The sequence below is a fragment of the Pleurodeles waltl genome, chromosome 3_1 (genome assembly GCF_031143425.1).
Source record: "Pleurodeles waltl isolate 20211129_DDA chromosome 3_1, aPleWal1.hap1.20221129, whole genome shotgun sequence".
Taxonomy (NCBI): Eukaryota; Metazoa; Chordata; class Amphibia; order Caudata; family Salamandridae; genus Pleurodeles; species Pleurodeles waltl.
The window spans coordinates 1611971670-1611989482 of NC_090440.1; the positions used below are offsets into that span (position 1 = coordinate 1611971670).

A 17813-nucleotide genomic window follows, 5' to 3' on the forward strand; every position below is an offset into this window, starting at 1 on the left:
GTTTAAGCTAAGAGAAACTGACACTCGGCCGCCCCTGGGGTATGACGCGCATAGCGCAGAATACCTGGAATGTGCGGGGCACTCTTGCTGTCAGAAGACCGCACCGCACTCGGAGCCCTGCTGTAGATGCCGCGAGGGAGACAGGAAGCGTTCCTGCAGCTGTAGGGAGTATTCTCTAGCTCGCACCTACAAGGGAAACACAAGAGAGTATATAAAACACACAGAACATACCCCTACAGAGAAATCAATAAACTGTACTTATCTCGCTGTGGGAGCAGTGAAGAAAGAGCAGAAGATGTAGATGTTGGATGGCTGTTGATTGGATGCAGATGGAAGTCCTTCGTTGCTGTTAAAAATTTTCCCCAATGTTTTTTGGGTACAGTAGTTTAATGACGACGTATACACTTGGTTAACGCTGTTACTAAATAAAGTGAAGAAAGAAAAGCCTAATCCTCGTCTCGGTCCCGACATAGAATCTGAGAGGTTCTGAAAAAGGGGACGCTACAGCAATCAGCACCATGAAAGATATGGGAAATACTGATGCATGGCTTTTTGCTCCTATGCAAAAAACACACCTACTGTCAAGAGTACAAAAATTCTGTTGTCCTAGGTATATGTCACGTTAGTGTGTTGAAGGAGGCCTCTCCTCAATATGAGAAAAGAATTAGCTATTCTACAGAACCCAGCTTTTTGTCTACTCACAATTCCTTTTTCAATATTAATTCAGCCAAGTTATATATTTGCTAATCTAACTTGGAAATCTTAATTTTCCTTCCACTGTAGATGCTTTTCTGACGAACATTCAATTAGATCTTAATGTCTATGAACGTATAGTTTTAAGAGCGGCCGGCTGATTTCCAAGTAGGACATGTTTCTTTGTAACTCTGGCAATTGCCCTGGCTCAACTGTGGTGGCACCATGCAGTGCTGAGGTTGCCTTACCATCTTCCTGTGCCAATAATCCGTAGGGCATGTTTCCCTGTGCCATACACAGAGCTGAATCCAACATTGTTCCTATTGGCTGTTGCAGCAGCAGCCAGGCGACTCCAAAGAACTGGTTTGATTCCCTCAAACCTTGGACAAAGTTTGGTGAATGCCCAGTGGGAGCACTGTCTCACTGAGTGGTGGAGCATCAACAGCTTCCCACCTGTATCTGACTGTTGTGTGGAACAGTTAGCGTGCAGTGAATTGGACGTTTGTGGACTGGCAGGGGACCCACTAATTCTTTCTTATGTGTTTGGTATGTCATATTTTAGTGATTGGTCAGGGTTTGCCTGGTGATGTTTGATGTGGGCTTGTGGACAGGGTGACCTATCCAGACCCAGTGTCTTTTCGTGATTTCTTCATGAGTAGGCAGCTGGAAATCCCATTGCCAAAGATCATTGATGTTTAGCCAGTGAACTATGAGGATTTCCCTCAGACAGGTGCTGAAGGAATGGACTTTGTTGGTGGTGGTAACTGTTGTCCTCCAAGTTTCTGCTCCATACAGAAGGACTGATATTACGCTGGTGTTAAAAAGCCTGATCCTGGTTTGCAGCATTAGGTCCTTGGAGCTGCAAATCTTCTTTGGCTGAATGAAGGAGGCTCTTGCTTTGTGGATTTTTGCCTTGACATTGGTGTCTGTGCTGCACTGCTTAATATGATACTGCTAAGGTAGGTGAAGGCCTCAAACTCTTCCAGCACATCACCTGCAAGAGAGACTACAGTTGTGCTGGCTGTGTTAGCCTCTAGGATCTTGGTTTTCTCCCTGTGGATGTTGAGGCCAAGTTGTGCTGATGTGGCTGCCACATCGTCTGTCTTATCTTGCACCTGCTGATGGGTATGGGAGAGTAGGACCAGGTTGTCTGCGAAGTCCAGGTCATTGAGCTGTGTCCACTGGATCCCATTTCTTCTCCTTGCTGTGGATGCCTTCATGTTCCAGACTATCGGCAGCAGGAAGAAAACAAGACAGGAGCAAATAACCCTGGCGGACTCCAGTCCTCGCTTAAAAGGCCTCTGTGAGGTGTCCTCCATGGACTATCTTGCAGGTCATTCCCTCCTAAGAGTTCCTGATGATTATTATGAGCAGGGGTGTGGAATAAAAAAATAAATAAATAAAAAACTATTTGTCCATGGGACAGTTTGCTTCGTAAATGTACTAGTCCTGTAAAAAAAAAAAAAAAAAACTACTGTCCTTTTGGTGCCATGAAGAGCGGCAAGAAATTATGGCAGTAATCTCATTATTTAAGAGCTCTGATGATAGCCTCTCTGTTTATGGCAAAGCCAATACTATACTAGCGCTTGAATATTAGCAATTTCAAGCCCTAATATAGCAATTTCCTTACGTTGCCACCTTTCTGCAGATCTACATACCGGAGCTGGAGGAAGCAGTAAGCAATTGTTCAAGGGCTGGAATGTCTTTGAGCCTGTGCAAACCTACTAACTTACATGTTTTAAGGATTTTCACCAGCCCTTCTCTAATCTTTTCCTAACTGAGAAAGGTTGGAAAAGCACTCCTGAAAGTGGCAGAAGTAGAAGTTCTTCTGGGGTTAGGAAAAAAAAAAAAAAGGACTGGAGGGAAAGTAAACTTGTAAACGCTCAATGGATTTTCACACAAGCAAATCGACACATGCATATTTGCTTGTGTGAAAATACATTTCACAAATATGTTCTAGCTAGGAGTACGATTTCCTGGTCTAGTTTTGTATATTCTTGTTTCACGAAGACCTCTAATTCAAAGACATATACCATGGGTGCACTTTTGCGACTTTCTTCCAGAAGTGGGCTCCTAATTATGTCTGGCATTAACCAAGACATTTTGTTATTAATAAAAGTCTATTTCCCTCTCTTTCTATCTATCGGCTGGCTTTACTGCGAGTGACAGCATTGTGCCCTTCCACAAGGGGCATATTGGCACACAAAGTAGTTCAGTTCAGTGCCAGGAACTATTGTGGCAATGTGTGCTTTTTGAGACCAACAAAAAAACTACTTTTTTTGCTTTGCCCAATTTTTGTAACAATGGTGAGGGCCTGGCAGCACCAACAACAATAAGGTGTTACAAATGCAATGTTAAAACAAGACACAGATTGACAAAACCAAAAGGCTGGCAACCAATGTTGGATCCGTTGGCTTTGCCAGTGCTTGTTTATTTCCATGTTCGCCATAATCTTGTTGAAAGTGGTTACACTGATTTTCCATTATGAATATTTTTTGTAAATAGCATGCATCAACACATTTTACTAAATGTCGATCCAAAGAATTAGTACCAACATTTTTACAGTAATTTAGCAAAACTTTTTTTTTTTTTACTTGCATTTTTTTCCTGAACATTTTATTTTGAAAGCAAAGAATCAATCTTATTTACAAGTTTCTTCAAATATCTGCATCTAAGCAGAGATCATTCTGAAAGCATACGTAGCCTCATATTGTTAAACTTTTCAAACGTGTGTACACTTTTTTTTTTACTGGAACCACTGTCAGTAGCGCATTGTGACCTTACAACGTTTAGAGTGCTCACCCTAATTCATGAACCATAAATACAAGTTTGAACAGCATTATATTAACATTCGGAAACAAATATTACCTCAACTGCAGACAGTTCCCTTCCCTATAAACTAGCAGCCAAAGGGATTGAGGGGCAAAGGGGTTGGCCCTACTTGTCCCAAGATCAAAATAAACATGAAAACTTGTTGTCCTTGACCCCAAACTATATGTCGACCTACAGGAATTCCACACACCCCTGTAATGAGTGTATTTACAATGATGATGTGAAGTGTTGCAATCTGGTCTGTGCAGGATCTATATTTGCAGAAGTCAGCTTACTGGTCTTGCAACTGAGCATCAACTTGTTCCTTCATTCTTTGTAAGATGACTGTGTTGAGCACTTTGGGGTTGATAGAAGTGTTATCCCCCCTCTGAGGTTTGCACTGTTACTCAGGTCACCTTTCTTGGGGATTTTGAGGAGTTATCCCTCTTTCTTAATGAGGCATCCCTCCTTCCTCCTTGGCAATTCTCTGTTGAATGGTCTGTGACAACCACATTGCCTTGTGTATTCTTGTGTGTGGGAATACACTGCCGCCTATCACCAGACTGCATAATGCACAGAGATCTGCAAGCCTTTCACAATTCTCATTCATGCCGCCAAGGCCATGGCTGCCCATGGCTTCTTTGTGCCCAGTCCTGTTGCTTCCAATCTTGCCATTGAGGTCCCCCATCAGTATGGTGATGTCTCTCTCACAGCATTTCTCTAGGATGGTCTGGAGTCGGTTGTAAAACTGCTTTTTTTCCCTCTTTGCTGTCATTTATAGGTGCATAGCAATGGATAACATTCATGTTGATCCTCTTTTTCTTTGTGTGAAAGGTGGCGGTGATGATTCTGGGACAGTGGGCTACCCATCAATCAGAGCTCTGTTGGCTGCTAGTGTTAGCATCAGTGAAACATCCTGTACATGTGAGGTGTTCTCTTCCTCATGTCCAGAATACAGCACCATTCCACCTAGAACTAGTCTTTTCTGTCCCGACTGCTCGGCATCAGTGAAACCAGATGGACACAGAGCAAGGTTAGATTTTTTTTGTTTTTAATTTCCACTGCGACTTGGGCTGTCTTGATTCTCTCGTACATGGTCCTCGCGTTCCATGTCCCAATGGTGATGGTCTTGGTCAAAAGCACATGGATCGGCTTTGTGGCTTCTAGGGATCTCTAGCTTACACCTCAAGGTGTCATAGCTCTCTGTGAAGGAGGGTCCACTTCTCAAGGCTGGGATGCCTGGGTATTCTGGTTGATTGTTCTGTATCTAGGGCTTTTTTTTTTTACATGGTGGGGTAGCTAGCCCCTTGCATAAACCTCCTCCTTTCACAGCAGGTTCCCGGCCTTAGTGGAGTTTCAGCAAGTATGGTGACAATTATATGGCACAACATCAATCGCCTTTGGCAAATCCGGGAGGACTCACCTATGGCAAGAGATTCCTCTTCAACAAGCCATGAGACAGCCACCTGGCCCTGGACAGACTTTTCAAGCTTCAGTTAGAAATGGTCCTTTCATTGAAATGGGGCACAAGTAATGAAGCATGTTGCAGGTACTCTACAATTAACAGTGGTTTTATTCTAGCAGCTCAGGTTTTTGCAGAGGGTAAAGAGCAAAAGAGAAATATCCAGGAGTTTGCTTTGGTGAGGGGCCCAAAAAAAAGGGACAGCAAACTCAAGAGGTTCTACTCGATACAAGAGCCTCAGAGGTGACCAGGCAGAATGGATAGCTTACTATAAAGGGTCACCTGAAGGAGCGAGAGAAGCCAACGACTTTCTTACAAAGAGGAACTGGCAGAGAACAATAGCATCCTGATTGGTCATACAACAAAGCTAATTTCACTAAATGTGTACTTGGAGCCTATGACATTGGGTTTCATTATAGACTTCGTATTTCTTTTGTGCAGCCACATGCTACCTTTACTGTGAGTTATGGCATTCTGCTCTTTCACAAGGAGCAGACCCTCACATAACGTAGTTACCTTTAGTACTATGGACTATTCAGCAATATGAGATCAAAAAATGTTTGCGTTCTTTCAGTGGGTTTCGTTTTAGACCAATGAGGGGCAAGCAGCTTCATCAACAACAAAGATTGCCAAAACCATAAATTTGGGCAGTTGGATCGGGGCTGCTGGCTTAATTTTCAATGTTTTCCCTTCCTGAGGGACCAATTGGGCCATGCCACTCAGGAAAGGGGAAATTAAAAACTACAAATGTGTTTTAGTTATTCTGTGTGTTGCAAGCTGAATTACATTTTTTTCACTTGTAGGTTCATTGGCAATTGAGAACTTCCAACAGTTACAACATTTGATTTCTTTAATTAATTTATTTGTTTTATTACTTTTGTGCTGATTTGTAGTGCACTGTATTTTCACTTTCAGTTCATATCACAAACACACATTCTCAGAGCATTAACATTTCTAGGGTTACATCTGCCTAGCACACAGTATTCGAGAAAGAAGACTTTAGATGGTTACAGAGATTGCATGCTACCCAGGCCGCAACTCAAATAATGGAGGAGAACTCTGAGGAAAGTTCTGGTATCAAGACAGCATGTGAGGTAGAGGATCATGTATCAGAATCTGGAAATAGTTATTTTTGGTAAAGTTCCTTCCAATTATGACTCATTTTGCAGAGATTCTACAGAACATGACCACTTTGATGTTGATTATAAGCACAATATGTGCAGCTGAGAGACGGGCAGTGTAGCCCAATTCTGAGAGCAAGTAGGTAACTGCACCAAGCATAAGACAGAGCTCAATTGACAAACCCCTAATAGAGTTCAGTCACAAATTGACCCACTCATTTCAATTGCTGTAAAGCCAATACTGCAGGGGTGGTAGGAATTTTGTGGATCCGTGCAAATTCCAAAACATTTTTTCTCAGGCATTAGTAGTAAAAATACAGACTTTTCAGAAATGACTCGGTCAGGTAGGTTTCATTGGGTGGCAAGCGAGCTCCCCAGCCCAAATACCACAGTTACCCACATCGCCAATTTGTATGGCAAAAATGAGATGTCTACACTTTGTGTTTTGGAGCCTATCTTGCCATGGGGCTACAACCAACACCACCAGTGGTGTACTGTTTATATGGGGAGACATGTGGCATGCAGAATAGCAGAATATTTGCTATTTTACATTACGTTTTTCTCTATTGTAGCTGCCAAATGTAATCCAGTGTGCAAAAAAGAATACATTTTGAAAATTGTCATCTGAATCACATGATAGCATGGGTTACCCCAAGTCAGAGTTGTACAAATAACCATTATTCCTAAACTCAGTATCCAGGGCAAATTTGAAAAATGCATAGGTTTCTGTTATACATATTTTAATCAGATTTAACCATATGAATTTGTCAGAAACTCTTTTAAAGGGACCCAGTGAACACAGGGGCTGCAGGGCCCAATCGTGGGGGTGGAGGCCTTTTACTCCGGATGTCTCGAGCCGACCTACTCGGGATCCTGAGCAACAGGGCAAAGTACCCCTTCTGCACTTGACCCTCAGTGGTCGCTGTGAACAAGCAGTTAAAGACTCTCTCATGGTACGGCTGGTTAGGGGATTGGTGACTAGTGTAGAAACAGGTAAGTGAACACAGCTCATAACTCAAAGTGTACACAGTATGAACAATAAAATCAGTGCGCAGACCGATACTTGCTTTTAATTTAAAAAAAAAAAGTATTCTATTTCTAAGTACACATGCAAAGGGATAACGGTACTCCTATGCAATGACACTCCCTTTGAGGTCAGGGCTCTATTAGTTAACAGGCAAATCCCTGTCCCACCCTTTACCTTGTAACATGTGCAGGGTTATTCTCTATTCACTTGTGGCCGCATCCAGGGACTGCGTACTAGTACGCCGTGCTCAAGAATTCCCCTTTTACTCTTTAGTTGTTAGTCAAAAGTGTCTATGGTACCACAACACCGTTGGCAATGAGTCCCACAGGACCCCACAGGCCAAGTTCCGCTCTTACCTGCTACAGCTGTATTGAAGTGTTCAGCGGTACAGCGAGTGCCCTCTCAGCAACGCTCCAGAGTCCAAATCCAGTTCAGCGAAAATGGGCCACGTGCAGTTCACACCACAGAACCTCTGGGCTCTTTCCTTCACGCAGCACTGCTGGCTCGTCCACCGAGCAGAGCTGTTCCTTCTCAGACATCACAAGGTAAGTAATTCCTTAAGACTTGTCACAAGAGTACTGGCAGACCCTCCTGACATACAGGGTTGCTGCTTTACTTACCATTAGGTGCAGACATTTACGGTGAAGTCGCCTTCACTACAGTGGCCTTTCTGGACATAAGAGGGCCGCCGATTTCAGCAGACACAAGTCTCACGCTCCTGGCTCAAATAAGTTCAACGGTGGCACCTCTCTGGCAGACTGGGTCACCGCAGCGGTGTGGGCCTCACGCTTCCTGCACAGCGCTCTTCATATGATTGAGATGTGGCAACCCTCCTCTGGCATACGGGGGTCACCAAATCATTCTTGCATAAGGCAATGACCCGACAAGTGTGCAGCTATTCCAACACCTGTACTCTTCGTAGGGCAACCTAACAGACCTTGTTCCCTCCAATGTGGTCCTCTTCTTTACAGGGCACACTGGTTTGGCACTGATGCTTCAGGCTCCAGAGCAGGTGATCTTGTTTTTCCCTGGGTGATGTCTCCCTGACCCAGCAGGAAGACTATCAGGCCTTGGTCCCCAGTGCTGGTCTCAGTCAGAAGTCTTGCAGAACCTCTTCTTGCACAGCTCGTCTAGCTGCTTGGCAGATGACAAAGTTTCAGGTCTCAACCTTCCCTTCTTACAGTCCACGTCCAGACATCAAAATTTAATTTGAAGTCTGGGTCTTTGAAGATCTATGTTGGGGTTCTACTTCTTTTCGAGTGAACACTTCTCTTTTTCTTCTTTCCCAATGAAAGGGTGTCCGTCACAGCAGGCAAGATTCCCATGCTGATCAACTGTGCCACAACACAATTCGTGGGAGTGACTAGAGTAAACACCTGGATGTCAGCCACACTGATATGTGCATCAAAAGGTCAATCCAAGACTCCCGACCCTACTCTTTATGATATCCCTTATCAGCTCCAGCTCCCTGAAATGTGTCCAGACCCTTACCTTGTGATCTATCACTGAATCAAAGAGCAGCCTTTTTAAATGTAAAGAGAGTCTCTTCCTCCTTTTCTCTAGTGCGATCCCCACCCAGCTCACAGGAATGCAGCAATACACAAACCTGTCTGGGTGATTCCTCTCCTCCTCATGTCTTCCCCAGGAAGGCGTGGGCTTCCCAAAATGGACCCCAGCATCCTAAATGCAATGTACCATTGCAGGCACACTTACTCACTGCACACTTACTGTCCAGCATTGTTACCTCCATGCATTTTACAATTACAAGTAAATATGTACTCAGCCCACACATTCAGTCTGCGTGCACTGTTCAGCACTGAAGCTTTTCTATACGGTACCAGGGTGTGCTCTCTGCAAGCATACTCTGCCAGCACACACACTCACCGTGCGCATGCTGCACAACACTTCACCTTTCATGTATCGTACCTCATACAAGCAAACATACAGCCAGCACGTTTTCATTGCGCAAGCACATCTCATGTCATGTATTCCTCACCGGCATACATGCAGTCCACGCATGCACTCATCTTACATGTACTTCAAAGTACTGCTATGTCCCTGTACTATACCCTTCCTGAGCACCCATACATCCAGCACAGAGTCACTACTCCTGCATAGCACAGCTCTCCATACCTACCTGATGTAGGCCAAATTTAAGTTAAGCGCTCAGAAGTAGATCTTTTAAAAAGGTGAGTGAGCCTGTAGGCCTCACTCATGTGACACAGGGTAAAAGGGTCCTGTTCACTGCATTGTATGCTGCCACCACAGCACTTGTGCTGCTTAACTCCTGGTGAAGGTGACAACCTTCCACCACTGTGAGGCTAGTGCTTTGAGTGCGTCTCCGGGTCCAACAAGACTACAATCCGAGAGACCGGTCTATGTCATAGTGCACATGTATAATCCAAGTTTACCTATGGCAAAAAAAAATATCAGCATTAGGGGTCCAGACAACAGTACAGTTGGGCACTCGGGGCAGAGGTACAAGTCTTCAACCATGCAGAGGACTTTTCTGTTGCAGCCTAACTGATGAAAGGTCTGTACACAATGAAATATCACTGTAAATTACAGCTCTGGGAATGGCCTGTTTTTTGGCCAGCCAAAAAAATTATATATTCCTGCAACCAGAAAGTCTGACAGAATTAACAATCTATTACTTTTGTAAATCGGCCATTGGTGCAAAATTTACACATGAAAACATTGTCATTCAACGCTAATTTTGTCTGCTTGTTTTCATCATTTTTTTATTCAATTCACTTTTGAAAAAACAAAAGTAATCTACAAGAAAAGACACTTTGCTAAATTCAGAATTTTGCCTCTCTTTCAGAAAAGAAATAGATTTCCAGTTTCACCCTGTTGGGTTTCACACCGAGTACCACCACAAACAACAATTAGGCAGAAATCACCTAAATATGGAAAAAGTTTTTCACATCTCTATTTGTTCCTGAAACCTGGGGAGATTGATCCTAGCATAGCAAACCTTTTCTTGATGCCATTTTCACAGACAAAAACTGGTTCTAAATTTTGGCTATTTTCTTGGTTCCTTTCAAGGAAGTACACAAACTCTGGGTGCCTTTAAATACTCAACTAGTGGAAAGAATACATTAGGCATATTTGATGTGAATAACTTTGTAGAAAAAAAGGTTATGTAGCTTAAGTATGGAGTGTCCCAGGCATCCATGCAGTGGAGTGGATGAGGAAGGTACAACCTTCAACAGCTATGTGGTTAAAATATAGGTGTTACTTTTTGTCTTAAGAGTACATCACAAGACAGTAATTTCCACACACATTTATAGCTTGAATTACGGTTGTCTTTGTATTTAGAATTTATCATAAACATTGCCAAAAATGGCCTGCACAAAGCATTTCAAACTTGGACTAAAATCCACGGAGGTTCAAAGTGATTTACCTGGAGTCGAACTCTTTTTATGAGCATATATTAGTGTCAACAGAGAACAAAGGGAAACATCTGGTTTGTCTTTAAGTTCGTCGAGTTCTCTAATTGCCTCTGGAATTTGATCTGAGGAGAGGAAACAAATACAGGAATATGTTACTATTCATCTATAGAGTTAAACGCCTATGTCTAAACTGTGAAACAGCATTCCAAAAGCAAACTTTACCTTCCATCAATATTCCAAAGGCTCTGAAAAATGCGAACACCGGGTCGTTCCCATATCTTTTCAAACCTTCATTTGCAGCAATTTGAATATGATGATAATACCTTTCCTGGCAATAATAATTGATTAAAGCCTGAAAGAAACAGGTAAAAAAGTTAATAAACAAACGCCTGTTTTATAAAAGATAACATAACATAGGAACCATCGACAATTCAGAGTGGTCTACAAGATTTTCCTTATGATACTTATATTTGAATGTAATAAATAACAATAGAAAACAAACATTTACAATGCATTTAGTCTCACATTTGCTTGCGTTAAAGCTATAGGAGTCGTAAATGCATAACTGGACTTTTCTTGCACATAAATTGGTCCGGTGGCCTGCATATAGCTAAAGGGCTAGCAGGCCTACTGGAATCGTATTTTAAACAAGGCCCTTAAAACACAAACTCCTCCCAGCTGTGAAACAAAAGTTCCAGCCACAAGAGAGTTTAAAAAAGACACCGAATGGTGTGAGGGGTATTATTTGGGCACATTTTGTGGTTTTGACTTTTGTATCTCCAAGTTTTATTGAAATGTAACTAGGGCGTATTAAATATATCAACACTGATAGCAATTTGCTACATGACTCCATCAAGCTACTCATCTGTAAAGTTTAAAGAGGGCGGTTTGCACTTTAACTGAGCTGTTAAAAGTTTACCACAAGACTGACTGTCACTCTTTGTGTGTGCCTGACCCAGTACAGTATAATTCTATCCGGCCTTATAGAAGTGCTATAATAAAGATTTTTTTTTTTTTAAAGTACTCTTGAGATACGTGCCTTATTCAAACAGCATCACATGTTAACATTACAAATGCCAATAAAATAAACCAGAGACAAACTATAACTTTCCACCTTGTAACAAAAAGAGCAGGACTGCTCCGCATTAGCACTTCCTCTGCTCCGAAAGTCGCTCTTTGTTGCAAGTAAGTTTTCAAGGGAGAAACAGAAGAACTGAAGTGACATCATGCTCTGTGTACTGCCTCAGTCCAGAGGCTGTCATCAAAAATATAAATAATAAACCCCGCGTTCTTCCCATTGGTGATTGATTTGGCAAGTTGTTTGTCATGGCACCGACCACAAACATTAGGCAGTTTCAAGTCCGAGACAGAGCTTAAATAAAAATTTTAGGGGGTGGTTGTGCATAAACAGAAACAAGAATTCGACTTTCAATCCAGTCAGGGGACCAAGTCTGAGAGCACATCCATTGTAAAACGTTGAGTGGGTCCAGCAAGCAGCGGCTAGAGGACAACAACAACAAAACACAAGTTCACGCTCAAAAGTGGCATGGACACCACAGAGCGCGAAGGAGAAGCAAAATAAACAATGTGACGTAACTGGTAGTAGTCCAAAGCACTCCAATACTGCAGATAGAGTTCACGCTGTCTGAAACTTCAAAGCGTCATGGCCGCCATGAGCATGAGCGCAAAGGGTAGAGACAAAAGAAACAAGCATTTGCAATGCAATAGGTATCACATTTGCTTTAGTTAGAGCTATTGGAGTTGCAAATTCATAACTGGACTTTTCATGCAGCATAAATTGGTCAACCCTGCCTCATAATTTGGTCTTTTTCTACCACATAATCAATATTTGGTGATTCCTTCAGAGACTGGCTGAATGTATTGAAAGAATCATTATTGCGTATAAAAGGACTTAAAAATATAGCAAAAATATATTACGGGCCTCAAACAAGCATGCATTTCCTTTGATTTGATTTGATAATGAACTAACAAATTAAAAAATCTCAGGTACACAACGAAACCTTCAAAGCACCTGGAACCTCAAACTGAAAATATTTATTGCAAAAGGGTTCATACCAGCACCAAAGATTGACAATATAAAATGTTCTAGCTTTCACGTCAAAAATGTTCAATTCTATTAAGACCGGAGGCAAAGATTATTTTTCTCTTTCTATGCTTTATTTTTTACAGCAGCCAATAAACCTTTATTCAAAAAACATTTCCCAGTAAAACATATTGATCACATGACCAACCATAGAGTATCTCCCCCATAAAACCCGATGACGTGAACACACGTCCTCTTTCTTTGCAACTGAATACGCAACAAAGTCGCAACCTGGAACACGCAGGAACAATCCCATCATCTAAAAATCCTTAAAACACAAAGTCCAGAACCAGGCTCATCCAGATTCTCTAAAGGTCCATGGAACCAGTGACTCTGAACACAAGGATCTCGAGGGATAACAAACTCCCAAAACGGAAAACCATCGAACTTCAAGTTTGCTTCTGTTCATTTCCTAAAATAAAAGGAAAAACCATGAAAACTATTCCCCAAAAGAGTTCACATACGTAAATGCCATAACAGGGCTGAAAGGTGATAAACTTAACACTTGGAACCTTCAAAGAACCTGAATTGCAATACTTACACCTTACGATGTAGGTACACAGCTCCTGTGTGTGGGATAATCTTCACCTCAGAGTCCTTAATAGAACTGAAAATTCTTGACGCGAAAGCTAGACAATTTTATATTCTACGTCAGGACCGGAGGCTCAGATTATGCTTGGTCAAAGCTGTGCAACCACCATTGACACTATATCCACAATCAGTTTGTAATAAAAAGCTTTAAATGTAGATTCAGAAGACCAATCTGCAGCCTTCATGATTTCGTTCAAACTAGAACCCGATGAAAAAGATTTTGAAGCCATAGCGCCTCTTGCCGAAGGAGCTCCAAACACCGAAACATCAATACCTGCTTCAGAAAGGAACCAACGCATCCATCTCGCCAGGGTGGCAGAGGAAACTGGTTTAAATGGTCTTTGCAAAGCGATAAGTAATTGCCCCGGAGGTTCTAACCAAAACTCGCAGGTGGCTATCTCATAAGATTTAAAACACTGTACCACACACAGCTAATAATCCTGTGGAAAGCACAGATAAGAAATCAACGTTGTATTAGTTTTTGTTCTCCTTGACACAGAAAATAAGATACTCCCTCCGGAGAAAAAGATCTACCCTTGAGATCCAAGGCTCTCACATCTGATACCCGTTTACATGAAATCAGACATAATAACATAGTCAACTTGGCCGACAACTATTTGAGTGACAAATATTTATTATCAGGCCAAGATCTCCAAAATCTAAGCACCACATCAACATCCCATAAGGAAGTACATTTTGGTTGGGGAGGTGTGGCAAAACAGATGCCTCTGAGCAATTTGCACACTAAAGGTTACTCGCCAACCGGCTTACCATTAAACGGGATATGACCTGCCAAAATAGCGGATCTGTAATTATTAACTGATCTGTAGGCTAACCCCGACTCGGCTAACAAAAATAAAAAAATGTATTATGATCAAAATCCCTTTTGCTACACCAATTAACTCATCTCCGCCATGCTGAAGCATATCACTTGTGCGTACTATCAGACCAAGACTGGTCGATGAACACTGAAGCTGCTGGCAAAATGCCTGGCATTTTCCATCTACCCCTGAAACCCTCCAGGCCACTATCTGCAATTGTTCCGAGAATCAGAGGATGTGGAAGGCCTACTGGAACCAGCAACAAGTTCTGATTGTGAGGGATAAGGAGAGGAGAATCGAATGACATCTCCAGAATCAAAGGGAACCAAGGTTGAGCCCTCCATAGAGGTGTCACCAACAGCAGGTCCACCTTCTGATGCCGTATTTGGGCGAGAACCCTGGGGATCATGCTGAAAGGTGGAACGCATACCTTTTGAGGGAAGACCAATCTTGTAAAAACACATCCGGCGCTAACTCTTCCAGATCCGGACGCCAACTGAAAAAGACAGGATTCTGACGGTTGAGACAGGAGGCAAACAGATCCACTGAACATGGACCCCACAGACAATTGATTACATGTAACCTCAAATCACTGAAATCACGAAGATGACGGGAATACCAGTCCGCTACAAAATTTGTGGACCCTGGCAGATATTCCGCAATGAGCAAGATCCGATGCTGAAAACAGTAATGCCAGAGATCCTTGGATATCTCTGCTAATATCTGAGACCTTGTACGCCCCAGCCTGTTGACATAATGTACCGCTGAGACGTTGTCCATTCTCAACAGAATGCAACAATCGTTCTTGAGAGGGGACAGGCTCCTGATCGCAAAGGAGCCAGGCAGTAGCTCCAGGCAGTTGATAAGCAGTTGAAGTTCAGACTCCGACCAACGACCCCCCGTGGAGAGGGGGCCGCACTCGGCACCCCAGCCCCACCTGCTGGCATCCGGTTCTAGAATGACATCCGGGGCACTGCCAAAAATCGCCCTGCCATTCCAGGCTTCCATGTGATTCAACCACCAGTTCATCTCCATCTGGGCCTCCTGAGACAGCTGAATCTGGTCTGCATACGCTAACCCCTTCTGCAGGTGCTGAATCTTCAGACGCTGAAGAGCCCTGTAATGAAGGGGACCCGGGAAAATTGCTTGGATAGAGGAGGCCAAAAGACTTACAATCCCAGCCACTGATCTCAACGATATTGTCTGGGCTTGTAAAGCAGACCTCAACTCCCGCTTGATGTTCTGAATCTTTTGGTGAGGGCAAATCAATTGGGACAAGACAGTCTACCTGGAACCCCAAGAATTCCATCCATTGTGAAGGGACTAGACAGGACTTTGGTTGATTGATTACAAATCCCAAAGACTGCAACAGCTGAACTGTCCAGAACAGGTGCTGCGTAACCTTAAGAGGATCCTGGCCCATCAGAATGAGATCATCGAGGTAAACAATCAACCGAACGCCTCTGGCATGACGTGCCTCCACTACCAGCCTTATCAGTTTGGTGAAACAACATGGGGCACACGAGAGACCGAAAGGGAGGATCTTATACTCCTAGCATTGCCCCTGCCAAAAGAACTGCAGGAAGCGCCTGTGGGGGGCATCTTTTAGATTCAGATGGACCATCCAGTCGCCCTCTCTCAGTAAGTCCCTGAGAATATGGATACCCTCCATCTTGAAATGTCTGTAAACTATCCAAGAGTTGAAATTCTTGGGATTGAGCACTAAACGGAAACCTCCTCCCCGTTTGCGGACCAAGAAAACGGAACTCACAAAAACCCTTGGGATGAGGACTGGCCCGGCAGATAGCCTCCTTCTGGAGTAGCCTGACAATCGCCTCTGTTATGAGATTTTGATTGTGTATGGAAAAATACAGATCCTGGGGAAGAGAATCTTGAATCGGGGAACTGTAAAATTCCTTCCAGTCTGTATCCTCGGACAGATTCTAGAACCCAGGGATCCTGGGTCAGGTTTATCCAATTGCTCATAAAATGCTGACTCCTTCTCCCCAATATCACTTCTGAACAAGGTAAAATGCTCACCTGAGTAACCTGACTCCTGGGAGCTTCGTTGTTGGCCTCTGCCATAGCCCCTGTGGAATCTCTGGCGTCCTCCACATGGACGGGAGGGATAGAAGGTTGGTCAGCTGACTAGTCCTGCCAATTGCCACGGGGTGATTGAAATTCTCTTGCGGGAAACCCTGGTAAAATCCTCAGCCTGACGAACAGGCCCTAAATCGTCTGGCCCTTCCAAAAAGGATATTGCGAAATACCTTTTTTTTTTTTAAATGACTAATGTGCTTTTTTCCAAGGTATTGTAGGTAGCTGCAAACTTTGCCAAATCCTTCACAAAGGGACCTCCAAAGAGGAGACTCGGAGCCACAGGACCAGATTCGGAGGACGCTAGCTCATTAAGTTTCAGATCAATGCACATTAGAATAGTTCTCCATCTCTCTGTTGACACTGCTACATTGGTGTTACCCAACAGGCAGACTGCGCGTGGTGCCCAATCAATCAAGATGTCCGGATCGACAGCTATACCAGAGTCTTTAGCCTAAAAGCCAAGTTCAAGGATCTGACATATCCAGTAACTTGTCCTGGCATGGCTGCCAAGCTCTGTCAAGACCCTTCTTTGGATCTTTGGCCCACTTCTTCATTAAGGTAACCATAGACGGGCCCACTTCCGGAGTATCTGAGACTTTCCCAGCAAGATCTGGACGACGGCATTCAGAGCGAAGCCTCGCCCTTACTTCCCTGTCAAAGCCCTGCCGAAGATGGGATTGGACATAATTGGCGACCTCTGGTAAAGGAACCCAGTTGGTAGACCTGGGATGCACAATCTCTATGGGATCAAAAGGGAGCACCTTAGGGGGACTTGGACTGGGATCTGATCCACGATCCTGGCACTTTTTCTTACTAGGGCCTGGAGCGTCGTCCTGATCGCTGTCTGATGAGTCATGAGAAGAGGAGTCTGATCCCAAAGCGTCTGGATACTTGGGAGCATCATCTGAAGTTGAAGTCTATGGCTGTGAATGGCTATAACCATGTTCTTCCAAGACAGAAGCCGAACATTGTTCAAGGGCATCAGAGTGCCAATGTTTCCCCTGGGCCTTCCCTTTAGCCTTACCACCAGATGGGTTGGCATTTTGCGGAACGGTCTCTGAAGCAGGAAGAGGGAGAAGTCAGCCTTGATGGCGCGCAAAACCTTTAAGATGAGACGCCAGAAGACCTAAAGCCTTAGCCAAGGCCTTATTAACTGAATATTGTACGTTCAAATCCAGCTCCTGAGCTTCGCCTCCATGTCCCTCATATGGATCATATTGGGCCATAGGGATTATTCAAGGTGGAATCACCCAATAATTTGAGCAAAAACATTATATATATATATATATATATATATATATATACATATATATATATATATATATATATATATATATATACACATATATATACCCACACATATATATACCCACACATACATATACACACACACACACACACACATATACAAACACATAGCCAAAAGCTATGAACAAATGGGAGTTTGGCCCCTGCAGGCGAAATATGCAGTAAAGAGTGGAGGGAAACGCCTGCCAAACACTCTAGGCAGAGCCTATGCCAATTTTACTACCCTGCACACACTATGATGCCCCGGGGCACCAGGAGCCCACAAAACTGCTCAGAGGAGGAAAAACCAGCACACTTGGGTAAATATATCAATTGAAAGCAGTAGAGCACCCCGCCCGACACTCTCCCAAGCCTCCTCGCCGCTGCAACTATACATGCGG

The 17813-nt window shown here is 43.4% G+C and overlaps 1 protein-coding gene across 1 annotated transcript in view; it reads right to left on the reverse strand.

Moving 5' to 3' along the window:
- TTC21B (tetratricopeptide repeat domain 21B) overlaps positions 1–17813 on the reverse strand; it is a 489309-nt gene that overhangs the window by 416981 nt on the left and 54515 nt on the right. Inside the window, exons 2-3 of the mRNA XM_069225262.1 lie at positions 10732–10861; positions 10521–10631 (exon numbers count right to left, since the gene is read on the reverse strand). Coding sequence (XP_069081363.1) covers positions 10521–10631; positions 10732–10861 — 241 coding nt within the window. The remainder of the gene's footprint in view (positions 1–10520; positions 10632–10731; positions 10862–17813) is intronic.